This window comes from Sceloporus occidentalis, unplaced genomic scaffold, assembly GCF_023333645.1.
Source record: "Sceloporus occidentalis isolate IW3139 unplaced genomic scaffold, rSceOcc1.0.p SCAF_268, whole genome shotgun sequence".
Classification (NCBI taxonomy): Eukaryota; Metazoa; Chordata; class Lepidosauria; order Squamata; family Phrynosomatidae; genus Sceloporus; species Sceloporus occidentalis.
Window position 1 is genome coordinate 877,073 of NW_028317248.1, and position 26,939 is coordinate 904,011.

Here is a 26,939-nt window from a genome sequence, read left to right on the forward strand (position 1 = left end):
AATACCTGCCCCCACCTTTCTTCAGACAACATCCCAAACTTTCCAAAAGCTATCATTCCCATAACTATTCTAGCCAGTTGTAAAAAAAAAATCCCAGCACCCCCATCTAGCTGACCTATGCCATGACCCAGAATCCCCAGCCATGTTTATAACCTGAAGCAATTATCTACACTAATAGCAATTAAACTTAACAAACTATAACTTTAAAACAGAAACAGACATATAGACAGACAAACGTAACACACAAAATCACAAGGGCCTTTTCTTTGCATTATTGGATTGAAAATATCCTTTTTGTATTTCTTATTGACAAAAACAATGTTAGTTTACTGCTGAGATTGGAGCAGCTTCTCTCCTGTGTGGACTCTCTGATGTCTCACTAGGTGTGACTTCTCAGAAAAACATTTCCCACAACGCTGGCATTTGTATGGCTTCTCTCCTGTGTGGATTCTCTGATGCATGACAAGGACTGATTTGCAGGCATACCTTTTCCCACAATGCTGACATTTGTATGGCTTCTCTCCTGTGTGGACTCTCTGATGTTTCACTAGGCTTGAGTTCTGAGAGAAACATTTCCCACAATGCTGGCATTTGTATGGCTTCTCTCCTATGTGGATTCTCTGATGCATGACAAGGACTGATTTGTAGGCATACCTTTTCCCACAATGCTGACATTTGTATGGCTTCTCTCCTGTGTGGACTCTCTGATGTTTCACTAGGTGTGACTTCTCAGAAAAACATTTCCCACAATGCTGGCATTTGTATGGCTTCTCTCCTGTGTGGACTCTCTGATGTCTCACTAGGTGTGACTTCAAAGAAAAACATTTCCCACAACGCTGGCATTTGTATGGCTTCTCTCCTGTGTGGACTCTCTGATGTTTCACTAGGTCTGACTTCTGAGAGAAACATTTCCCACAATGCTGGCATTTGTATCGCTTCTCTCCTGTGTGGACTCTCTGATGTATCACTAGGTGTGGCTGCCGTGAAAAACATTTCCCACAATGCTGGCATTTGTATGGCTTCTCTCCTGTGTGGACTCTCTGATGTATCACTAGGTGTGACTTCAAAGAAAAACATTTCCCACAACGCTGGCATTTGTATGGCTTCTCTCCTGTGTGGACTCTCTGATGTATCACTAGGTGTGGCTGCCGTGAAAAACATTTCCCACAATGCTGGCATTTGTATGGCTTCTCTCCTGTGTGGACTCTCTGATGTATCACTAGGTGTGGCTGCCGAGAAAAACATTTCCCACAATGCTGGCATTTGTATGGCTTCTCTCCTGTGTGGACTCTCTGATGTCTCACTAGGTTTGACTTCTGAGAGAAACATTTCCCACAATGCTGGCATTTGTATGGCTTCTCTCCTGTGTGGACTCTCTGATGTGTCACTAGGTTTGACTTCTGAGAGAAACATTTCCCACAATGCTGGCATTTGTATGGCTTCTCTCCTGTGTGGACTCTCTCATGACTCACAAGTTCTTCTGTAAAGAAGGACAATCACAGTCAAGAATGAATATCAGAATTAAGAGAGGAGGGTGTTACCTCAAGATTTAGCCCTTGTTGAACCCTCCCTATTTGATATTAAATTAATAAAGTTGCTGAGAGTGACCCAAGCATGACACTATTGCAGATGTCCCCAAATCCATGGAACAATCGTATCCCTACTGACAGGAGGAAAGAAGAGATTGTAGTGGAACTGCCTTAAGGGAATCAGTCAAAGCAGATAGTCAAAGGGCTGTTGAAAAAATATTCCATTAAACATGATTTAAAATATTTTGATTGACAAGTGGCATCATTTCCTGTGAGACTGCCATAGAGTACTGAGTCAGAGCCCAAAGCATGATGCAATCTAACTGCAGAGGTCACTTCATGCTCTTTTGCACCAGATGACTCACAACCAATACACTATACAGCTCATCTGCAGATTGGTGTAGACTGGAATGGAGTTGTGTGTACAAGAGATGGTGAAGTTGATGGAAGTCAGAGAGCTTGCAAAGATTTGTATTATTTTGCAACTCAGGATAGAGAACCTCCAAGGACTTGGGTGAAATCAACTGTGTCTGTGAGTTACTTTTAAGTGTGGACAGTAGTCAGTGCATTGCCAAAACCTATATCTGGATATTTGTTTCCATACTCTGCTATGTTATTGTTGAGCTGAATCTGGAAGTGTTGCTTTCAGATTGCGCTGTACATTGGCTTATGAACAGGACTGGAATTCAGAGCCAAGAAGGACCTGAGAGCCGGTGTGCTAATCCCTTTTGTCTGAGGTATTTGCATCAAGCATCCGTTGCATTCAATTTGGATTCAGACAATTCTTTCCCCACCCAGGAAACATACTAAAGCGATTTAAACCATTTTGAACCCTCAGTCTCTGTCTGTAAGCAACAATTTCAGTATAAATGTCCGCCCCGATAGTTATTGTTCTTTGGCGTCAGTCCCGTTGCAGAGAGAAACTCTGTTGGTTTACATGGCTAAGCTCCTCAATATACTCAACAAACCCACTTTCCGTTCCCTTGCAGGACCCTCAGCAATTGGAATCAAGAACATTCTAGGAAATGTATTACCATTAGTATAGCCTTACATTATTCACCAATCCCACCTTTTTTACTTACCTCTTGTGTGTATGAATGAATGCTTGTGGGTGTGTGTGGGTGTGTGCGCGCGCGCCGTGTGGGTGCATGTATTTTGCTTTTTCCCTAAATAAAACATAAAAACCCATTTGAAATGCCTCTGGAGTTATGTGAGATTGTGTGCCTGGTATAGTTGGGCTGACCTCAGAGGTCACTGTTGCCTGAACAAAATTATGTCTCTTCTTTGAGCTAAGTACCAACCCCCCCCCCCCCCCAAGCATAGCACTTGCAAGTGTCCTCCCCAGACTCCAGCATTTTGGGTAACAAAGGGCCTCTGGAACCAAAAAGGCAGCTAAGCAAGCTCAGGTTGGAAAATAAAAGTGCTTTTTCTCTAATTGTGTCCTCCTTTCCGTCCTTCCTAAATATTACTCATAATTGCTAAATAAAACCACTTAATATGTCTGAAAACAAGGACCTGAGCCGGTTCTCATTAGTTCACTGAAACCAGTTCAGAACTGCCTCCCAATCCCCAAGGCCCCTCTCCTGGCCCTTCCCAGGGGTCCCTTCCTCTCCACACAGAGCTAGGCGATCCTGGCTTTGCTCCTGCCTTCCCCTCCTGGCTCCCAGAGGCCTGATCCCCTTCACTTTCTCCCTCTGCTCTCTAACCTTCCTTCTTGCCCATCGGCATCTCATTTTCAGCATCTCTTCCCTGCCTTTCACTTTTTCACTTTCCGTCTGTCTCTTTATCACAAACATATACCCACAGAGTGTGATGCATAAAAGGGACACTTTGCTGCCCATTTGTTGAGAAAGGCGGGATAATCAATATACAAATAATTCATTGGCAAAGGCAGAGCAAAGGAGCTGGGACCTGGACTCCAATTTTGGTGAGGGTCAAGTGCCAGGGAGCAGCCTTAAAACATCTATAAGACAGGCATGGACTACTGATGGGGTTTGGAGGAGATCTCAGGGGCAACCCAACATTGTATTGCCTGGGAGGGGGGCGGGGGGGGGGGGCGGAATGAAATAATATTTTGCCCCTCAGCATCCCACAGCTTCACTTTTGGAAAGTGGAGGCCATTTTGCCACTGTTGGTCCCTCTCTGAGCCATTGCAGGCCCAAGGGAGGTCTTTCCCCCAAGAAGATTCTCCAGAGCCTTAAAAGGATGGAAGAGGCACCAAAAAAGGTAGGAAACTTGCTCAGGGATGTATTGATTACCATTTGAGTGAGAAAAGCATTAATCTCCATGGCTTCATTCCACAAAATCCTAGAATAGGCAGTTTGGGATGGCGTATTTAGAATCCTTAGAAACTGGAGAGTAATAATGCCTCACTGAACTAGAGATTCAAATGGTTATGTTTAGCCTGGAGAAAAGAAGATAAAGAGTGGCTATGATATCCATGATTAAATATTTGAAAGGGTGTCATTTTGCGCAAGGAGAAGGCTTGCTTTTTCTGCTACAGAGAAAATGAGACACCACAATGGATGCAAGCCACAGGGAAAGAGGTTCCACCTAAACATTAAAAGGAACTTCATGACAGTAAGAGCTGTTTGACAGTGGAATATACTCTTAGAGTTTGGTGGAGTCCTCTTCTTTGGAGGTCTTTAAACAGAGGCTGGATGGCCATCTCTTGGGGGTGATTTGAATGTGTATTCCTGTATGGCAGAAGGGGGTTGAACTGGATGGCCCTTGTGCTCTATTCCAACTCTATGTTTCTATAATTCTAGTGGAACCATAGTGACATGATAATATAGTATGAAAGGGCCCTTAGTCTTTATAGAAAGAGCAATGAATTCAGGTTCCTTACCTACAGAAGCCACATTCTCATAATTGTCCATCATTACATAATTGTACAAAAGTTTCTGTTTCTTTGTCAACAGATTCCATTCTTCTTCAGAGAAATATACTGCCACATCTGCAAAGGTCACCTGAAATAGAAAATAGCCCTCATCCAGAGAGTGACTAAACAAAAGGGGAGGAAAGCACATGGTGCATCCAAATATTATTTCAACACTTCAGAATTCAGTCCAGGAAATAAACTTTTAAATCTGTTAGCAAGCAAAAAGCTACTGCCCTTTGAGATCAGATTGTCTTGAATCTTTTCAATATAATATACAATTTAATAAAAAATATAATTTAGGCCATGGCTGGGATACAGTTCTGAGGGAGCATTCTGGACTTGAGGGCCACTGGGCCTACCCCCAATTTAGATCCAGAGATGGTCTCCCATATCCTCAACATTTAACAGATGGAAAAGCAAGGCATATGTGGACAAGCAACACCAGAAGGTGGTAAGGATGGCCAAGGTTGTTTATGAGGAAGATCACAAAAGCTAGGAAGGACACAACAGTTTGCTTTTGCCTCAGCCTCCTGGCAAGGGAAGACCCTGGGAACTTCTCTCCTCTCCTGTCCCCATTTTTTATTTGATGCGGTGCAAACTCCTTGGAAGTCACTTTGCAGCAACCCAAGAGAGCTGAGGAGAAGGGGGAAAGTGGGAGGAGGAGAGAAACCGGGACATTTTTGAAAGCCCCTGAAAAAGTGGGGTGACAGAGGATTAACCAGGACTCTCTCTGCCAAACTGGGACAATATGTTCTCCATTTGCTTTCATGAGCTGGTCCAGCAATGACACAAATGAAACTCACCACAGAGTTGTAGTACTTCGACAGCCTCTTTCTCCTGGAGTCCAACTCTCTCTGCTTGGCTTCTGTGTTGGCCATTAGGTAGGAAGGGGGGGGGTTCCTGGTGGCCCTGCACTTGGGTCTCTTTCAGCAAAATATGCCACAAAGCTGTGTACAAGGAGACTGAGATGAAGTTCCTGAGAAAAGAGACTAGGGTTAGGCTTGGTTTGTCAAGAAACCCTGCATCACTCAAAGACACAGAGAACAGCATGTTGCTGGTGAGATACGCAGGTGACATATGCCTCCTTTGGGCTAATGCAGAGGTGGGTATCCCCTTCCTCCCTCTTCACCAAACAACACCCCCTGTACCTAGCATGGATTCACTGCAGCTCCCCTACACAACAGATACTCCATGTTAAAATGCTTTTGGCGTTGCTATGTTGCACAGCACGTGAGGCAACACATTAACGTATGGCGCAAGATTCTTTACCTTCACTGTAGTCAGTAGATTGTGAGCTGAAGAAACACCTGTCGCTTTCTCAGTGAGCAAAGAGACACTGTAATCTTCTCTCAGATGAGGCTTTTATTCATATAAGAAGTTCCACTGTGTACAACACTATATACATCGACACCCTCCACCATCCACACCAGTAACAACCCACTCTGAGGCACACACTGTCTCACTCTTCCTCAGTGACAGTTGAGAATGACAGTTGACAGTTGCATCAACATTCCAATGATGCACTGTTTAAATGCTGACACATCTAACTGCCACTAGAGCTGTCAATGACTTCCACAACAGCTCCACCTAGTGGCCACATGCATGTCATTTCCTCAGACCTGTTCACCATGGTCCTGACACTTCATGCCTTGTGAGAGTGGAGGGGGGTCAGGGGATGGGGAATTGGAGAGGACCCTGGCTATGTCCCTGTAGCTAGATGTGAAATGAGCGCATCATCTGCTGAAACCTCCTGACCTCCCCAGTGGCCCTCAGAGGAGAATGCCTTCCTTTGGCTTCTGGCTAGAGAAACACAGCTGGATGCTTCTCCAATGCCTCGCACCCAACACTCTCATCAGGCATGGAAGGACCATGGAGCATGGCTTCCACAATTCCCATGTTTCATTTTGTATTCCTTCTAATTTCACATCTATTTTAAACCTCTCCCTCATTTGATGATAAAGATACCAGTGACAATCTAGGCCTGATTCTTTAAGTTCTTTCTGTGTTTTGATCTCTAGTTTTCCTTGCGATTCTTTCAGTACATCCTTGTATCTCAACCAGTTAGTGTTCTGGATGCCTTTCCTCCCAAAAAGAGTCTCATGTGGCAAACACCATAAAGGTATTTTTGGACATATTCTACACTTGTTTTTCCTCAGATCTTCAATAGAGCTTTTCTTACAAAATGATTTGTGCTTTCTTTATTAACTTTCTCTTTACCGTAAATTAGGTATCCATTCCACCCAAATCTTAAATGTTCACCCTCCAGACATAACAACTGTTCATTCTCTAACAAAACCCATTCTCTAATCCAAACTAAACAACAAGCAGCATAATAAAGTTTTAAGTTTGGTAAACCCAGCCCTCCTCTACTTTTGTCATCACAAAGTATTTTCATTTGTATCCTGGCACTGTTTTTAATTCCAGATACATTTTGAGATTTCCTTTTGCCATAGATTCAAGGGTTTTTCATTCTGGATGATGGGTATCGCTTGAAACAGAAACAGTATTTCAGGAAGGAAACTCATTTGGATCAGTGATATTGTTCCTAATAGCGATAAGTGTAATTTCCCCCATTTTTCTAGGTCTTTTCTGATTTCCTTCCATGTGTCTCATAGTTATTCTGAAATGGATATGAGTTTTTTATTTGTTAAATTTATTCCTAGATATTTAACTTTCTTTCCCACTTTAAATCCACTAATTTCTTCCAGTATTTCTTCTTCCTTTTCCCTATATTTTTTGTTATTAATATTGCTTTGCCTCTGTTTACTTTTAGTCCTGAATCATATTCCAATTCCACTATGACATCCATCAATTGTCTTGTGCTCTTTTCTGGGTTCTCCAGGGAATACAAATATCGTCTGAGAAGACTCTCATTTTAAACTCAGTTGTTTTTAATTTTTATTCCATTAATCTTATTTTCTAATCTTATCCTATTATTCAGTGCTTCAAGGAGCAGAATGAACAAAAGGGGTGATAGTGGGAAAGCTTGCCTTGTACCTTTAGAAATCTCAAATTCTGTTTCTTTATAGTTAACAATTAGTTTGGCTCTTTGATCTTTATGCATTGCGTTTATCCATCTTAAATAAGAAGCTCCTATTTCCATTTTTTCAAGTGTCACAAATATCATATCCCATCCTATGTTATCGAAGGCCTTTTCTAAATTGACAAAGATAAGTGCAACTATTTGTTGTTGTTGTTGTGCCTTTCAAAATATTCAGTTATATTTAAGATGTTTTGTATGTTATCACTGAGTTATCTGTGAGGGAGAAATCACGATTGGTCCTTATGAATCCAGTCTTTAAGAGCCTTTTTGAGTCTATTGGCCAAAATCATAGAAAACAATTTATAATCCATATTTAATAAGGAAATTAGCCTATAGCTCTTTACCTCAGTTGCATCTCTATCTTCTTTTAACAGCAAAGTTAAATTAGCTTGTTTCCATGTTTCAGGATAATGGTTTTCTTTGATGGCATTTTCTTTGATGGCATTTACAGGAAGAAATACCTTTAAACCCTTTGATCTTTTTGCTCAGTATGACATGTAAACTGAAAAAGGAAGTAGCTAAAAGATTTTCCAGACTAATTTTGTAGATGGTCACTCACAGTATTGGAAAAACATCCAAATTCCTAAAATAGAGGAGTGGATAATTAAACTAAGAGAAGCAAAGGGATTGGACATTTTAACCGCAATCATGAGGGATAAACCAGGTGAGAAAACTAAAGAGGACTGGTCATGCTTTGATTTATTTTGTAATACTAATTATTAATTTACGATCCCAGATTTCATATGGAAAGTCTACTTGAACATTAGAGGTTTAACTCGTATCGATACCTTGTAGGAATTTAAGTAAATTAAATAAAAGGGTCATCTTAGCTTAACTGGGAAGTAACTTAATAGTACATTTCTGACAGTTTTGTATATCAGGATGTTATTTATTGCATGTTGTATGTGTATGTTATAGGTATTTCTACTTTTTGTTGTTGTAGCTGTATTTGTTATGCAAATGTCTTGGTACATTTTTTAAATTTTTGTTTGTAAAGGATTGTTTATAAATAAATTACAAAAGAAAAAAAGTGGATTCCAACCGGATTATTTCTGTAGTTCAGATACAGCCTCAGTCGGTTATAAAGGATAGAAGACCCCAATTCATACTTTTATCCTGTTAAAAATGGTTTTGCTTTTTTAAATAAAAGCAGTTTGCTTTTCTGTCTAATCCTTATTTTTGTTGTTCTTGTTTGTTTCTATGTTTGTTTGGTAATAATATGAGATGGTCTGGTCTGTCTCCTTCCTTCTTCTCTGGAAATCTCTTAATAAGGAAACTGGGGAGACTTTTAAAACCTCCCAAAGGAGCCACTTTTGGCCTTTTTTGGGGGACTAGCCTCCTCTTAGGAGCCAAAGACCAATGTTTGTGAAGAATAAGAATAAGGCTTGTATTAAAACTATCCTCCCCATTTCTGATCCCTTTTAAAACCCATGTTCCCCAGAAGGAGCAGAGCTTTGTAATAAGAAAACACTCTCAGAAAAGACCCACAAAGAGACACACTTCCTTCCTTTTGGCCCAAGGAGCCTGGCCTCCTTCTGACTCTGGAGCCTCAGGAGAGAAAGAGAAGCCTCTGTTCAACTGAGGCCTCAGAGAAGGTTCTGGAACATTATTCCCCACAGTCACAAGCAGCACAAAATGGCCGCCAGAACACAAAATGGCTGCCTCTGTCTCAGCGCTTGGCAGTTTGAGGCCTTCAGGGAACCCAAAATGGAGGATGAAAGGCCCTAAAGTCAGAAGGGACCCCAAACAGCATTTCCAAACCTTAACACCTAAAATCTTTCCTGACGCTATAATATAGAGACTCACTGAGATACTCTCTATAAATACGTCTTTACATGTCTTTATAAATAAATAAAATTTAATAATACTAATGCTACTACTAATAATAGTAATAATAAGTTACAACCAGGAGATTTCTCCCTGTGGCTTCTCCCCCAGAGGCCTCTGCGTATGCTCAGGAGCCCCTTCTTCTTCCCCTTCTTCTTCCTCTACAGAATCCTCCAGTGGTCTCTCTGCTCCTCCTCCTCCTCCTCAGGCTCTTCCTCTAAGCCTTTCTCCTCCTCCTCCTCCTCCTGAGGCCCTTCTTCTAAGCCTTCCTCCTCTTCCTCCTCCTCTTCCTCGGGCCCTTCCTGTAAGCCCTTCCTCTTCCTCCTCCTCCTCCTCCTCCTCCTCCTCCTCCTCAGACCCTTCCTCTAAGCCTTCCTCCTCCTCCAGCCCTTCCTCTAAGCCTTCCTCTTCCTTTTCCTCCCAGACTTTGGGGGGAGAATTGTGTGCCTTCAATTCCTTTCTGGGGATCCTAAGGCAACACTGTCACAGGAGTCTCTTTATAGGTTTTGTCGAAGGGTGTTTACCATTGCCATCCTTTGAGGCTGAGAGAGTGTGCCTTGGGGGCTGGGGGTGTGCTGCGTGCCTTGAACTCGTGTCTAGTTACCCTATTCCCAGGGTTTCCTTGCCTTCAGGTTTGCCTTCCACTTTGCCCTTTGTCTTCCTCTGAGGCTGAGAGAGTGTCAGCTGCTCAAGGTTCCCCCGCAGTGGGTTTCATGGCCCAGAATGAATGCCATTTCCATCATGTAGATGTGTGTGTGTGTGTGTGTTGCATGCCTTCCAGCTGGCCATTGGTCTTCCTCTGAGGCTGAGAGAGTGTGACTTACCCAAAGTCACCCATTTTATATAATGGGACTTGAGCACCCATGGATTTTACTATCCAGTCCAAATCCCAAAGGATACCAAGGGCCCATTGTTTTTCCATCTTGAGCAGTGTTGGGCAAATGCTAAGAGCTGCCTTGTGAGGTTAGGAAGCAGGTCCTGGAAAACAGTCCTCTTCCTCTGGACCCACAGACTCAGAAAGACATGGGCCCCCCATTCAATGGGACCCCTTTCTTTGAGGCTGCTCTAGGTCCAGGAGGGTCTCTCAGGAGAGATTGGGAAAGTCAGCCTTTGAGGAGCTCTGGTCCTTAAAGGTTAATATCTCCAGGCTTTGCTGAGAGGGCAATATTTGGGATTTGGGCAGATCCAGGCTGCAGGGCTCTCTCAGATCTGGTTCAAAAACACTGCAGAAATTATGATGACGATAATGATGATGATGAATCTTCCCTTCAAACCCACAGAGCCTTCTGGACGCTCAAAATAGTAACAGAGGTCAAAAACACATTGCAGAAATAATCCAGTTTGCAGAAATAAACCACTTCAACTGCCCTAGTTCAGTACTCAGGAATCCTGGGAATTTTAGTTTATTATGGCATCTGAGTTGTCTGACACAGAAGACTAAATATCTCAAAAAGCTACAGTTCCCAGAATTCCCTAGCATTCAGCCAGACAAATAAAGCAGCCCTGAACTTGGACCATTGTTAGCGGTTGGCTTGGAGCCTGAATAGGGTTCTAGAAGGCTGGTGGATTTGGTCATGGGCTGCTTAGGAAGAAGGGCTCCTTCTGGTTTTCCTTGGCAGGGAAGGAAAGGTGGGTGCCTCAAGATGCCGATGGGAGACCCCTAAATTTGGTTCCTTTGTGAGAATGCTGACTGAGGGGGAAGGGAAGGGTGATGGATTTGGTCCCCAGGGAGGCCCCCGGTCAGGCAGGGCAGGCCACACAACATTCACTAACTCCCAAGTCAAATCCTGGCTTCCCTTCTTTTGCCCAGGACCAAAACCTGGACCAGAAAGGATCAGGTTTTATTTGCTGTCTTCTCCTGTAACAGGTGTTTTTCCTTGCCCTTTTTACACGTAGCAGTAAAGATGCCATACAGCAGGGCCTGGCATTGAGCTTCCAGTTTTCATGCATGATCTTCAGACAGGAGATGAGGCTGCCTCTTCTCCATTTTGGAAGGAGCCCAATTCCAGGAAAGAGGAAAGGGCTCTGTGCAAACATCCCGATCAGATGTGAGAGCAGTAGCTTATTATAATTTACGAGGCTTAGTTAATTGGTTTCTTCAACTAGAAAAATTGCAGGGGTCTATGGATTGGTTTAGTTTCTTGCTTTCTCTCACTTGTGGTGGTACAAGGGCTCACTACTATACTCTGCATTCGCCATCTGGCTAGAAAGAAGGAGGCTAAATTAAATGCTTTTTATCCTTAGTTTTTTGTGGATTTTGGGGGCTATGTGGCCATGTTCTAGAAGAGTTTCTTCCTGACATTTCATCAGCATCTGTGGCTCACATCTCTGAAGATGCCAGACACAGATGCTGGCGAAACGTCAGAAGAAACTCTTCTAGAACGTGACCACATAGCCCCAAAAACCCACAAAAAGCTATGGAAGCCGGCCATGAAAGCTTTCGACTTCACGCTTTTTATCCTGTCTCTCCAAGCAAGTGAGAAAGAATAATTCTCTCATTTCCCCTTGATCTGGGAGCAGACCTTTAAAAATTTCTCTCTTCATTTCTACACAGGAAAGTATATTGAGTAGATTTGAATGACAAACTGTGAGTGACTGTGGTTTGTAATTTATGCATTAGGCTGAAAGAGATCGCTAGAGGCCCTGCCCCAGGTCCTAGGTTTTAGCTCACAAACCTCAGGACCTGAATTCACAACCCTATAAGAGAGATGGAGGGACACCAGAAAGTAGGCAACCAAAGTCCTATATATATTATCCAATTGTACCAGTTTGGTGCCATGTTAAATGCTGTGGATCCACCCTAGAGAAACCTGGGAATGGGGTGCTTAGAACTGGATGCTTGGTAGAGAGTCCCAGTGCAGTCCTTCATGAGTTGCTATATAATTCTAAGTACCTGAAAGATGAAATCCCAGGATTCTGTGGGACAGAGTCCTGGAAGTTTCATGGTGTCAAAGTGCTAGGTTTGGGCAATGGAGATACAACCTAGGTGCATAAAATGACCCATAGCAATTCTGGACAGACTCATTCAGTCTCTGTGTCTATTGGTGGAGGGCTATTTACACTAAGAAACCCATGGATCTTCAAGGGATCCCCAGTTTATGTATTTTATTTATATACATTCATCCTTTCTCCCAAGGGAGAACTCAGGGTGGCTAACAGCAAATTTAATACAGTACAAATTCAAAACAATGCAAAGGCATTAAAATTATAACAATTTTTTTTAAAAAAATTAAATCATTTATACAGTTGGACCTTGAAATTAGTAAATTGCATCAAAAACCACATACAAACCTTGACCTCTGAATTGCAGTTCAAACCGTATCTCTCTTTTGCTTAGGATCCAGCCCTTGAGGCATCAGGATTTCCAGAAAGGAGAGAAAGTGGAAGTGCGAAATACTTTTTGTTTGGAGGAAGTTTCTATCCTGTAAAACTATTAGAGCCCCTTTGATGCTGTCTTTGATTCAGAACATATGCTTTTAAGGCATCTTGCACTTCTATCTCCATCCAATAAACCTTTGAATTCTTTGAAGCATTCTGTTTTCCTGGCTGCCCATCCCAAGAGTATGAAATATAGCACCAGTCATGGCAATTCAGTTTTTTTCTTTGTAGAGATACAGAGCAAGGGCCCCAGGATCCCCACTCCTGGTGTAAGACCTGGCCCAGTTCATTGGAGAGATTTGACAAACTTAATGTTAGAGCCACACTGGGAGGTTTTGGGAGTCCCTGTCCCTCCAAAAGTAACTTTCCCAAGAGCAGTCTAGGTCTCCCTTCCAAAGACCAGCAGTGGATGGAGAAGGAGGCCTTGGGAAGCAGAGGAGAGCTTGGCTTGACCCCCAAGGACTCTCCCTTGAGGGTTTCCATCTCTCTAGGAAACGGTGGAGCCTGGGAGGGAGACTGAGGACTAGGGAATGCTGGGAAAAGCTTCAGGGGCACCTTATGGGAGCAAATGTGGGACTTTGCTTTCTCCTCCAGGTTACTTTCCTGCTCTCTTTTGACAGGCTTGAAGACCACACAAGGTAAGCTCAATGGTGGAAAAGACTGCAAACGCCATCTTCCCTGTACGTTCCATGCTCACCTCCATGGCACCTTAGGAGCAAGCAAGTCCCTGCTGAGGGCAACACAAACAACAAAATCCAAAATGGGGAGTGGCCTTTGAGATCCTGATGGTCCTCTGAGAGGAAAATGCCAGCCCCTGAAACCAATCCTGGTCAGCTTTTGGGAAAGTGCCCTCAAGGTTTAGTCCAAGCAGCTCTCAGCCCCTGGCAGACTGTCCCTTCCCTGAGTCTTGCTCTCCTGGAGGCTCAGAGGAGATTCTTCTTAGGGACCCTTAGCCCCAGGTTCAGCTGACAAACGGCCATTCACCCGTGAAGAGCCCCCCGTTCCCCACTCTGTCCTGGCACATGCCTTAGGAAACCTCTTCCATGGAAATTTGGGAACTCCTAATCTTAGTGGAAATGGGAACCTCTGGAATCCTCCTATTCTTCCCAGCTGGCAAGCAAGGTCTAGTTGTGAATCTCTTCCAAGGAAAAGAGGGGCTGTTGTTGTTGTTGTAATACCAGGGCTCCAGTCAATGGAGGTCTTCTTCAGGCAGTAAAGGGAAGTTTATGCAAATGCAGAATGACATCACTGCTACAGAAGGCTCTCTTGACCAATCAGAGAGCAAGATAAAGGTTCTTCTGGAAGCTTCCGTGAGAAGGAGATATAAGGCCTGAGAGACCAAGAGACAGTTGGGGGAATTGTGTCGGTTGGAGATCGAGAGAGAGAGAGAGTTAAAGAGCGGATCTTGGAAGTTAGTCTCAGAATTGGACGTTTGGGTTTATTTGGGTTTTTAATAGCTTATATGAACTGAATATTATATAGTAAAAAATATTGTACCTGCAAGATCCTTAATATCTTGCATGACTTATATTTTAGTTATATTTTGCTATTTATAATACATACCTCCTTGGAGTATCTACTACTCGACACTCCTTTTAAACGTGTCTTGGCTCAAGTGATGCTTGGAAGATCGGTAAAGGAGGAGAAATAAGGTTCCTTAACTGGTCCCAGTGTAGGTTAAGGGAAATCCTTTTATAATTCACTGGGTGCTGGCAGCGTGATGAGTTTAAGAGTCTGCTGGGCTAAGAGCCATAAGAGGGCCGCAGTTTGGCTTCTTGGACCACAGGAGATCATCACAAGGGCAGAGGCAGTTAGAGCATTTGTTGAAAAATCAATTAAATTAATAGGAGATTGCTGGAATGTTAATCTGGAAAGATATACGTCTTGGTTGCCTTTTTAAAGCCTTAAAGACTGGTGATATATCAGATCTCTTCCAGAGGCTATTTCTTAACTTGGAAGTGACAGAAGAGGAGGTCCTCTGAGTAAATGCAGTCAGCCTACTTTTTAATAGTAAGACTTTACCAGATGCCCTCAATGTGTGGGGCGGATTGTATGGGAGAAGGGGATCCCATAAGTAAGCTGGACCCAAGCCATGAAGGGCTTTAAAGGTTATAACCAAGATTTTGTATTGTTCCCGGAAATTAACAGGCAACTAGTGAAGAGACTTTATTATAGGTTTAATATGGTCACCTCTAGATCTTCCAGTGACCACTTTGGCTGCCATATTTTGAATTAGATGAAGTTTCCGGACTTGGTTGAAGGGTAGCCTTTGTAGACCGCATTGCAGAAGTCAAGACTTGAGGTTACCAGCGCATGCATCATAGTTTTTAGGTCTTCAGGTTCCAGGAAGGGACGCAGTTGGTGTATCAACTGAAACTGATAACAGGCACTCTTGGCCATAGCATCTATCTGAGTTGACATCTGGAGCGACGGTTCCAGGATCACCCCCAAACTGCAAATACCGTCCTTTAGGGGAAGTGTGACCCTGTCCAGGACCGGTTGACAAACCTCCATACCTGGATTAGGATATCCTACAACAAGTAATTCTGTTTTATCTGGATTAAATTTTAATCTGTTTTTCTTCATACAGCCCATTACTTTCTCAAGACATTCATTCAGAGGGGAGATGCCTTCCTTTGTTGACGCTGAGGTATGCAGCATGGAGAGAGATATCCGGGTGTCACCAGCAACTCATAGCACCCCAGATGATCTCTCCCAGAGGTTTCATGTAGATGTTAAAGAGCATTGGGGACAGGATGGCACTCTGCGGGATGCCAAATTCAAGCTCCCTTTAGGAGAAGCAACTTTCCCCAAGCATCACCATCTGGAATCTGCCCAATGAAGTGCCCCCAAACTCCAATTCCCTCAGGCTTTCCAGAAAGATGCCATGATCGATGGTATTGAAAGCCAAAGAGAGATCCAAAAGGATCAACAGGGTCACACTTCATCTGTCAATACTCAAGCAGAGATCATCTACTAAGGCGACTATAGCAGTCTCGACTCCGTATCCCATCCTGAAGCCAGTTTGAAATGGGTCCAGATAATCTGTTTCATCCAAGACTGCTTAGACTTGAAGAGCAATGGCCCTCTCATGACCTTGCTTAGAAATTTTAAGATGGGAGGCCGGTCTGTAATTGTTCACGTCCAAGAGATATAGAGAGGGCTTCTTCAGAAGCTGCCGTTCCACCGCTTCTTTTAAGCAAGATGGAAAATAGCCCTCCGTAAGAGATGCATCTATAATATATCTCAGGTGAGTTCTAAGTGCATCTCCTCCTTGGAGGACCAGCCATGAAGGGCAATGTTCAAGAGGGCAAGTTGTCTTCTTCACACTTCCAAGGAGCTTGTCAACATCCCTGATACTCACAGATTCAGTTTGATCCAGTATGATCTTATTCACAGAGTCACTGGACACCTCACCTATAGCTTCTGCAATAACATCGGAGTCTAAGTTGGCTCTTATCTGAGAGATTTTATCTACAAAATGGCCATTTAAAGCATCACAGTGAGCTGTGGAAGGTTCTCATAATGGACTCTGGGGAGCAGGCGACTGGATCGGTTCCCAGATGCTTCCCCTCCACCTCAGGACCCCCTTTATGTTTCTCTTCCCTTGGCAGTTTCCCTCTTTCCTTTCTTCCTTCTCCTCCTTTAACCTAAATCCCATCAAGGGGTCCAAGGCCCTTTCAGCATATTCCCAGAAGTGGGGGGAGACAATCTTCCTGGTACTGAGGGTCTCTCTGTTGACCCTCCTCTGCAGGGTTGTTGTGAAGGGAAAGGTATATATTTGGAATGTGTGTGTCTGCCTAATACGGATCCTGTGGGCTTCTATGCCTAGTTTGCAGGTTGCCAGGGGGATGTTCCTCTCCCCAGAAGGGGCTTTGAGGTCCCTCTGTCTGCCTCCTCTTGGCTTTGGCCTAGATTTGGGCTCTTCTCTCTCCTCCAGACAGAGCCCCCTTCCCCTAGGACCCCAGGAAAACTCCTACCCCCCCCCCCCAAAAAAAAATGTTGTTTCCAATGCTCTTGAACCCTCTCCTGTGTGATGCTTTTTATTTGTCACAAAAATCTTTTGACTGGGGGCCTCCCTTCTGCTGAACCCCATCTCAGCCCCCTCCCAGAGATGAAAAGGGTGCCCCCTTCCTGGAAAGCAAAAAGGAGGGCCTAGCCAAGCCAAATTTCTCCCCAAATGAGTAATCAGAAAGGAGGGTCTGTCTCTCCCCACTTTCCAGGAGGGAGGGCAGTCCTCAAAGCTCTTTCTGTTTTTGGACCACCCTGCCCCCTTCCCCCATTGCCATGCCTCTCCCCAAGGGTCCCCCTAACTCCTTTACTCGTAATAAGCCCCCCTATGTACCTGAGCATCAAGGAATCCACAAGGAAGGGGAGGGGAAGGAAGGAAGGAAGGAGAGGAGGGAGGGAGGGAAAGGAGGCCTGGCAGGGCCCCTGCCTTTGTTTGGGGGGGGGGAGCAGAGGGGTTTTCTTTCTTCTTATAACCCCCCCCCCCAAAGGATCTCCCAGAAGACCCTCCAGACATACCTCCGAACGAACGAAGGCTCCCCCCACTTCCCTCCCTCCCTCAGAATAGAGGACTATTAGAGAAGCAATGGATTCAGGGGCTGAGGCTGCACATGCACACATGCCCCCAAAGCTCCCTCCATAGCATTTGGAGGAATAGCCAAGGCTTTGCTGCTGGTGCTCCTTATTCCGCTGGTGGCCTTTGAAGGAAGGGAAGGAGTGTGCCAGGGGTTCAGCAGCCTCCCCTCCCTCCCTCCCTCCCTCCGTCTGAGGAGAGTTGGAGGAGGTCAGAATGCAGCCCAAGATAAGAAGCTAGACTCAGGAGGGAAAGGCAGGAAAGGAAGGCTTTGCTTTGTACATACAGCTCTGTCTGTCTATGTTGGTGTGTGTGTGTGTGTGTGTGTGTATGTGTGTGTTTGCTTCTTGTGGCTGGGAATGGAGCTGAGGACCGAAGAGAGAACAAAGTGTCAGTTTTGTGCAAATTCTGAACTTATGTGCATCAAAGAGTCCAGTGTACTGAAATAGCAAAGAACTTTATTGAGAACACATAGTCAGAAATTCAGATTTCAGTCAGAACTGCCCTCCCCAAGCCAAAGAATACATTAAAACCCCAAAACCTAAACCTCCACCCTCTTCCAAACATAGCCCCACCTCCAATTCCCACAGTCTATGCCCCACAGGTAACAAGGCCCCCTTTGCCATTCCCAGAAACTAGCCCCCTTTCTGCTAATACCAACCCACAACATTTTCAGCCAACATCCCACAAATCCCAAACGCTATCATTCCCATTCTAGCCGGCTACAACAAATCCCACCCCTCTATCTAGCTAACCTATACCACAACCCATAATCCCCAGCCAAGTTTATAATTAAAAGCAATGATCTATACTAATAACAATAAAAACCTAAACTTAACACAATATAAATTTAAAACAGACATATGGACAGACAAACCTAACACAAAAAATCACAAGGGTTTTTCTTATCACAACTGGATAGAACATATCTTTTTTGTATTCCTTCTTGACTTCTCGTTAGTTCACTGCTGGGATTTGTGTGGCTTTTCTTCTGTGTGGATTCTTTGATGTCTCACTTGGTGTGACTTTGAAGTAAAACATTTCCCACAATGCTGGCATTTGTATGGCTTCTCTCCTGTGTGGACTCTTTGATGTCTCATTAGGTCTGATTTTGAAGAAAAACATTTCCCACAATGCTGGCATTTGTATGGCTTCTCTCCTGTGTGGACTTTCTTATGTGTCACTAGGTATGACTTCCTAGAAAAACCTTTCCCACAATGCTGGCATTTGTATGGCTTCTGTCCTGTGTGGATTCTCTGATGTGTCACTAGGACTGACTTCTGAGAAAAACATTTCCCACAATGCTGGCATTTGTATGGCTTCTCTCCTGTGTGGACTCTCTGATGTACCAATAGGTATGACTTGGAAGAAAAACATTTCCCACAATCCTGGCATTTGTTTGGGTTCTCTCCTGTGTGGACTCTCTGATGTTTCACTATGTACGACTTGGATGAAAAACATTTCCCACAATGCTGGCATTTGTATGGCTTCTCTCCTGTGTGGACTCTCTGATGTATCAGGAGGCTTGACATCCGATAAAAACATTTCCCACAATGCTGGCATTTGTATGGCTTCTCTCCTGTGTGGAGTCTCTTATGTGCCAATAGGTGTGACTTCTGAGAAAAACCTTTCCCACAATGCTGGCATTTGTATGGCTTCTCTCCTGTGTGGACTCTCTGATGTCTCACTAGGTCTGACTTGGAAGAAAAACATTTCCCACAATGCTGGCATTTGTATGGCTTCTCTCCTGTGTGGACTCTCTGGTGTGCCAATAGGTGTGACTTCTGAGAAAAACCTTTCCCACAATGCTGGCATTTGTATGGCTTCTCTCCTGTGTGGACTCTCTCGTGAGTGACAAATTCTTCTGTAAAGGAGGACAATGACAGACAAGACTGAATGTCAGTGTTAAGAGAGGAAAGGGTTACTCCAAGATTTAGCCCCACGTTCATCCCTCCCTATTTGAGATTAAATTAATAATGTTGGTGTGAGTGACCTGAGCATGACCCTGTTCTGGATGCCCCAAATCCATATAATGACTGTATCCTTACTCAGAGCTACCAAATAAGAAATTGAAGGGGAACTGTCATGAGGAAATCAGTAGAAGCAGATAGTCAGGCATTTGAAAAATATTCCAATATATATATGTAAAAATACTTTGATTGAAAAGTGGCATGATTTCCTGTGAGACTGCCATAGAGTGTTGAGTCAGAGCACATGAAATGATGCAAGCTAACTGCAGAGGATGCTTCATGCTGTGTGGCACCAGGAGATGACTCACAACCAATACAGTATACAGCTCACATGTGGATTGATGTGGGTTGGAGTTGTGTGTACAAGAGATTGTGAAGTTGATGGAAGTCAGAGAGGAGAGCTGGTACATATTTGTTTTCTATTGCAACTCAAGCTAAAGAACCTCCAAGGACTTGGAGGAAATCAACTGGGTCTGTGAGTTATTTTTAAGTGTGGAAAGTGGTTAATGCATTGCCAATGCCTATATCTGGAGATTTGCTACTGTACTCTGCTATGTTATTATTGAACTCTGTGTGGGCAAGAAGGAAAGCCAGAATCAATTGGACAACATTAACGGACAGCAAAGAAAGAGGAGGATTAGGGATGCCAAATTTGAAATTATATTTTTATGCATGTTGCTTGGAATGGATAACAAAATGGGTGGAATTAAAGGATGAACAATTATTAGATTTAGAGGGATTTAATCTAAGATACGGGTGGTGGAATAAAGTTGAACTAAACAAGGAATTCAAAGAGCATATTGTAAGGAAAGCACTATATAAAGTATGGATAAAATATAAGGAAAAATATTATACAAAGTTACCAGAGTGGGCTTCTCCTCATGAAGCAGTATTAAAGAAGGGCAGGATTGAGGGAAGAGATTGGCTAAAATATAAAGATTATGTAAAGATAATAGAGGGGAAAATTACAATGAAATCTAGGGAAGAAATGCTAAAAGAGGGAATTAAAATAGATTGGTATTTATATTACCAATTAACGGAAAAATATAAAGCAGACAGAAAAAATGTTGGTATAACGTTAAAGAAACAGAATTGGATGTAATATGGATGGATAAGGATAAGAAAAAAATAACAAATTTCTATAATCAAATTTTGAGGCTTGAATTGGAACAAGAACAAATTAAGCATTGTATGATTGTATGGGCAGAGAACATAGGGAAGAACATACAGTACGAGGCGTAGAAAAGAGCTTGGGGACAGGACTTAAAATTTACATTGTGTATGGATCTAAAAGAAAATTTTTACAAAATGATGCACAGATGGTATATGACACCGAATAGATTAGCGAAAATATATAAAAATGATAAAGGAAAATGTTGGAAATGTGAACGAATTACGGGAAGTTTTTTTCACATGTGGTGGAGTTGTCCTCTGATAAAAAAATTCTGGAGAGAAGTACACAAGAAAATTTAAATAATTATACAATTGGAATTCCCTCTGGTCCCGGAGCTCTGTCTTTTAAACATAGTAGAAAATAAGGATTTAAGACCAAAATTGAAACCACTATTATATTTAATCACCGCTGCCAGAATAACAATTGCCAAAGTCTGGAGAAATAAGGAAGTACCTAAAGTGGAGCATTGGTTAGGAAAGTGTCTAGAAATCATAGAAATGGATACAATAACTTTGAAATTAAAAGATGAAATGCAAGAAGAAGATAATTTAATTTGGTTGAGAATAAGAGAATTGTTTCAAAAGGGAAAGGTTAAATAAGGTAATAAGGAGTGAAGGGAAATCATGTTAGATAGGTGATACCATTGCTGTGTAGAATTATTGATATAGAGTCAATTATTGTATAAACTTAGGATTTAAGCAAAATAGAATGAAAGACGATGAGATAAGGAAGTAAGGATGATAGATTTTCGAGAAATAGAGATTTTATAGCTAATAAATAAGCAGTAAGTGAAATAGAAAGTGAGGGGGTGGGGTGGGGGAGGGGAGGGTTAAGAAATATTGGAATAAGAATTTGGAAATGTTTTGGTACTGCCCTTTTTATGTTGTAAATAATTTCAATAAAGATTAAAAAAATTATTGAACTCTGGGAGTGTCGGCTTCAGACTGTGCTATACATTGGCTTTGAATGGGACCAGAATTCAGAGCCAAGAAGGACCTGAGAGCCGGTGTGATAATCCTTTTTGGCTGAAGTATTTCCACCAAGCACCCATTTCATTTAATTCAGTTTCAGACAATTCTTTCCCCACCCAGGAAACATCCTAAAGCAATTTACACCTTTTTGAATGCTCGGTTTCTGCCTCCAAGCAACAATTTCAGTATAAATATCATCCCCAACTGGCTGTTCTTCAGCATCAGTCCATTTGCAGACTTACACTCCGTTGGTTTACATTGCTAAACACCTCACTACACTCACCAGCCTCATTTGCTATAGCAGTTACTGACTTCTCTCCCCATTCTGGACCCTCAGCAATTGGAATCAAGATCCATCTAGGTAACGTATTACCATTAGCAAAGCCTTACACAATTACCACTCCCACCTTTGTTACCTAGTTCTTGCATGTGGTGCGTGAACACCTATATGTGTATATCTGTTTGTGCGTGCATGTATTTTGCTTTCCCCCTAAATAAAACACAAAAACCTATCTGAAATGCCTCTGGAGTTCTGTGTGCTTCTGGGCCTGGTATAGTTGGGATGAATCCCGAGGTCACTGTTGCCTCAATCTCTCCTTTGAGCTACATATGAAATTCCCCTAAAAGCATAGCACTTGTGAGTGTCCTCCCCAGACTCCAGCATTTCGAGTGACAAAGGGCCTCTGGAATCAACCACAGAGCTAAGAAAGCTCAGGTTGGAAAAGAAACATGAGAGAAAAAAGAATTTTTGTGTCACCCTTTCTTCTCTTCGTAGACATTGCTCATAATTGCTAAATGGAACCCTTAATATGTATGAAAACAAGGGCCTGATTTCAAGTTCATTTCTTAAGTTCACTGCTCTACATGGGGCTACCTTTGTACCAAGTTCGGAAGCTTTAGTTAGTTGAAAACGTGGCAGCCAGATTGGTCACCAGAACATCTAGGTCAGACCATATAACACCAGTATCCCTACATTGGCTGCCAATTAGCTTCCGGCGCAATACCAAGCGTTGCTTATTACCTTTAAAGCCCTACATGGCTTGGGCCTGAGCTACTTGAGGGAACGCCTCTCCCTACACCATCCGCCCCACACTCTCAGAACATCTGGGAAGAATCTATTAGATTACCCAAAGGTCAGGCTAAGAACAACTTCTCACAGAGCATACACAGCCATGGCCCCCAAGTTATGGAACAACTTGCTGGAGGAGATCCGTCTTAACACCACCTTGGATGCTTTCAAGAAAGGACTTAAGACGGATCCCTTCCGGCAGACTTACCCAACCGACCTCTTGTAAAGAACTTAAGGAAAAATTCCACTTCTGATCACAACTGTGCATTTTAAATGATGTTTTTATTTGTCCCAAATTCAGTTTTAACCGTTTTGTTGTTTTACTGTGTGTCAGTTAGATGCTATTGTTGTTTTGTGGCTATTTTATGAACAGACCTTACTGTCAGGAAGTTCCTTCTAATGTTGAAGTGCAATCTCTTTTACTGCAGTTTGCATCCATTGTTCTGTGTTCTAGTCTCTGGAGCAGCAGAAAACAAGCTTGACATTCCTTCAAATATTTAAACAGGGCTAACCTTCTCTTCTCCAGTCTAAACATCCCTAGTTACCTAAGTCGTTCCTCATAGTTTCAAATCCTGCACCATTTTAGTCGCCCTCCTTTGGACATGCTCCAGTTTCTCCACATCCTTTTTGAATTGTGGTGCCCAGAACTGGACATAATATTCCAGGTGAGGCCTGACCAAAGCAGAATACCATGGCACTATTACTTCCCTTGATCCTGACACTATACTTCTATTGATGCAACCTAAAATCACATTGGCCTTGTTAGCTGCCGCATCACACTGTTGACTCATGTTCAACTTGTGGTTTACTTGGACTCCTAGATCCCTTTCACACGTAGTTTCATTCAGCCAGGTGTCCGCCATCCTATATCTGTGCATTTCATCCCCCTCTTAAGCCTGACCCCCTTCCCTTTTTCCCTCCGCTCTCCAACCTTTCCTCTTGCCCATCTGCACTGCTTCAGTATTTCACCTTCACCATCTCTTTCCTGCCTTTCTGTTTTTCACATTCGCTCCTTCTCTCTATCACAGACACACACCCATTTATGTGATGCATAAAAGGGACACTTTGAGGCTCATTTGTTGAGAAAGGCAGGATAATCCATATACAAATTACTCATTGGGAAAGGCAAAGCAAAGGGGCTGCGACCTGGACTTGTTTTGGTGAGGATCAAGCACCAGGGAGCAGTATTAAGACATCTCTAAGACAGGGATGGGCTACTGTTGGGGATTGGGGGCGTCACATTGGCCCCCAGGGGATCTCAGGGGAAACTGCACATTGTATTGCCTGAAAATAGGAATAAAGTTTTGTGCCTCAGTATCCCATTGCATCCCTTTGGGGAAGTGAAGCAGAACCTCAAAAGGCTGGAAGAGGGCCAAAAAAGGAAACATACTCAGAGATGTGCTACCATTTCAATGAGAAATGCATTACTGGTAATCTCCATGCTTTCTTCCTACAAAATCCTAGCATTGGTGAGATATCTGGGGGCAGAACTTAGTTTCAGAATTAAAAAGTCCTTTCCTTCCACCAAAAGGTTTATTGAGAAACTCAGGCAGAAGGGTCCATTAATACATCTAAGCTGTCCCTGAAGTGTCTAAACCTTTTCCCTCTGTCGTTAACTACCTTCACACTCCTTCCTTTTCCTCCCCTTCAGCCCCTAAACAGCCCGGCTGCCAAGGTACCTATGGCCTTCTTCTTCCACCGTTCACAGGCGCCTCCCCCCGGGGGCATGTCTGCCACCCAGAGTTCACAGACCAGGCAGTTAATAGCCTCCACAACTGCTTCCATTCCCCAAAGCCATTCTAGGCCCCAATATCCTTACCAACTACTTAAAACTACTAGCATTTAAACTACTAACAATCCCCCCTAAACCCCAATACCATTCTGGATGAACCACAGAACCTGCTTCTGACAATTGGCAGTTTATAATACAGTATTTGGAATCCTTATAAAGTGGAGAGCAATAGTGCCTCACTAAACTACAAATTCAAATATTCTACAGGATGTTGCTATCACAATTAAACTACGCTTCAAAGGGATCTAGGACTCCTAGTAGACCACTAGTTGAACTTGGACCAACAGTGTGATGCGGCAACTAAAAAGGCCAATGTGATTCTAGGCTGCATCAATACAAGGATAGTTTCTAGATCAAGGGAAGTAATAGTGCTGCTCTATTCTGCTTTGGTCAGGCCTTACTTGGAATAATCCTGTGTCCAGTTCTGGCCTCCGAAATTCAAAAAGGATGTTGACAGGTTGGAACATGCCCAGAGGAGGGCAACCAAAATGGTGAAGGATCTGGAAACCATCAAGCCCTATAAGGAGCGGCTTAGAGAGCTGGGTATGTTTACCCTGGAGAAAAGAAAATTAACAGCGGATATGATATCCATGTTTAAATATTGGAAAGGGTCGTATTGAGGATGGAGCAAGCTTGCTTTTTGCTGCTACAGAGAAAAAGAGACACCACAATGGATGCAAACGACAGAGAAAGAGGTTCCACCTGACCATTAGGAGGAACTTTGGGACAGTAAGAGCTCTTCGACAGTGGAATATATTCCCTTAGAGTTTGGTGGAGTTCTCTTCTTTGGAGGTCTTGAACCACAGGCTGGATGATGCTTGGAATGTGTATTCCTGCATGGCAGAAGAGGGTTGAACCTGATGGCCCTTGTGGTCTATTCCAACTCTATGATTCTATAATGCTAGTAGATTCTGGTTCCTTACCCACAGAAGCCACGTTCTCATAATTCTCCATCATTATATGATTGTATATCAGTCTCTGCTTCTTCGTTAACAGTTTCCATTCATCCTCGGTGAAATATACTGCCACATCCGCAAAGGTCACCTGCAACAGAAAATAGCCCTCATCCACAGAGTGACTAAGCAAAAGGGGAGGAAAGCACATGGTGCATCCAAATATTATTTGATCACTTTAGAATTCAGTCCAGGAAATAAACTTTAAATGCTGTCAGCAAGAAAAAAGCTACTGCCTTTGAGATCCAGTTTGTCTCGAATCTTTTCACTATAATATGCAATATAATCAACAATATAATTTAGGCCATGGCTGGGATATTGATGATGGATTAGGATACTGACTATCCCAACACATACAGTACATTTAGCCACCAAAGATTTATGGTGCATTTAGACATTTCTTGCCACATTTTGGAGGCAAATGTCATTTTTATAAAGCAGTTCTGGGGAGCACCTGGGCTTAAGGGTCACTGGGCCCACCCCCAATTTATATCCAGAGACATTCTCCCATAGCCCCCAACATTTCATTGATGGGAAAAACAAGACACATGTGGACAAGCAACCCAGAAGGCAGTGAAGATGGCCAAAGTTGTTTATGAGGAAGATCACACATGCTAGGAAAGACACAGCAGTTTGCTTTTGCTTCAGCCTCCTGGGAAGGGCCATATCCAGTTTCCTTCTTTCCTCTCCTCTCCCCACTTTTGAGCTGATAGGCTGCAAACTCAATTGCACTCAGGAACTAAAGTGAGCTGAGAAAGGGGAAAGTGGGAGGAGGATAGACCAACTGGGACATTTTTAAAAGCCCCTGAATAAGTGGGGTGACAGAGGATTAACCAGGACTGTCTCTGCCAAACTTGGACAGTATATTATTTGCTTCCTTTCATAAATTGACCCAGAAGTGACACAGATGAAGCTAATAGGATAGTGACTCACCAAAGAGCTGTTGTACCTCGGCTTCCTATTTCTGTTGGAGCCCAACTCCCTCCGCTTGGCCTCTGTGTTGGCCATCAGGTGGGCAGGGGGTCCTGGTGAACCTGCACTTGGTCACTTCCAGAAAGAGAGGACCAAAGCCGTGTACAAGGAGGCCGAGATGAAGTTCCTGAGAAAAGGGACCAGGGTTAGGATTGGCTCGGTAAGAAACCCTGCAGCACTCAAAGACACAGAGAACAGCATCCTGCTGGTGACATATGCAGGTGACATATGCCTCCTTTGGGCCGATGCAGAGGTGGATATCCCCTTCCTCCCTCTGCACCAAACAAAGCCCCCTGGACCTAGCATAGATTCACTGCAGCTCCCCTACACAACAGATACTCCATGCCTTCTTAGAGTGTTGGAGGATTAGGGGATGGGGAATTTGATAGGGCCCTGGTTATGTCCCTGTAGCTAGATGTGAAATGAGTGCATCATAAATAAATAAATCATCTGCTGAAACCTCCAGAGGTCCCCAGTGCTTTTCCTCATCATCAGCCCTTTTCCCAAGAAGGCTGCATCCGCACTATATAAATAAGGCACTTTGACACTGGTTTAACCACTCAGTGCTATGGAATCCTGGGATTTTACATTCTCTGCCAGAGAGCTCTAGTTTCACAACAAACTACAAATCCCAGGATTCCACAAAATGGAGCCAGGAGAGTTAAAGAGGTTTCAAACTGGATTATTTCTTCAGTGCAGATACAGCCTGAGTCGGTTGTAAAAGGGTAGAAGTGCCCAAGTCTTGCTTCATTCTTGGTAATATGAGTTATTCTGGTCTGTCTCCTTCCTTCTTGCTTG

The 26,939-nt window shown here is 43.3% G+C and overlaps 1 protein-coding gene across 3 annotated transcripts; it reads right to left on the minus strand.

The window, feature by feature from the left end:
- Positions 1-238: 238 nt before the first annotated feature.
- LOC149275757 (uncharacterized) lies at positions 239-25,194 on the minus strand. 3 transcript variants are annotated; one of them, XM_089504356.1, is made up of 4 exons: positions 25,140-25,194; positions 18,267-19,104; positions 3,019-3,030; positions 239-1,467 (listed from the first exon to the last, which is right to left on the minus strand). In XM_089504356.1, the coding sequence occupies exons 1-4, from the start codon at positions 25,171-25,173 to the stop codon at positions 327-329; spliced, it is 2,025 nt and encodes a 674-aa protein (XP_089360482.1). In that variant the 5' UTR covers positions 25,174-25,194; the 3' UTR covers positions 239-326. The 3 variants fall into 3 exon arrangements, with proteins under 3 accessions (XP_089360482.1, XP_089360481.1, XP_089360480.1); XM_089504355.1 differs by lacking the exons at positions 3,019-3,030; positions 18,267-19,104; positions 25,140-25,194 and adding exons at positions 4,378-4,498; positions 5,214-5,386; positions 9,360-9,558 and having other exon boundaries at positions 239-1,480; XM_089504354.1 differs by lacking the exons at positions 3,019-3,030; positions 18,267-19,104; positions 25,140-25,194 and adding exons at positions 4,378-4,498; positions 5,214-5,386; positions 5,680-5,869 and having other exon boundaries at positions 239-1,480.
- Positions 25,195-26,939: the final 1,745 nt, after the last annotated feature.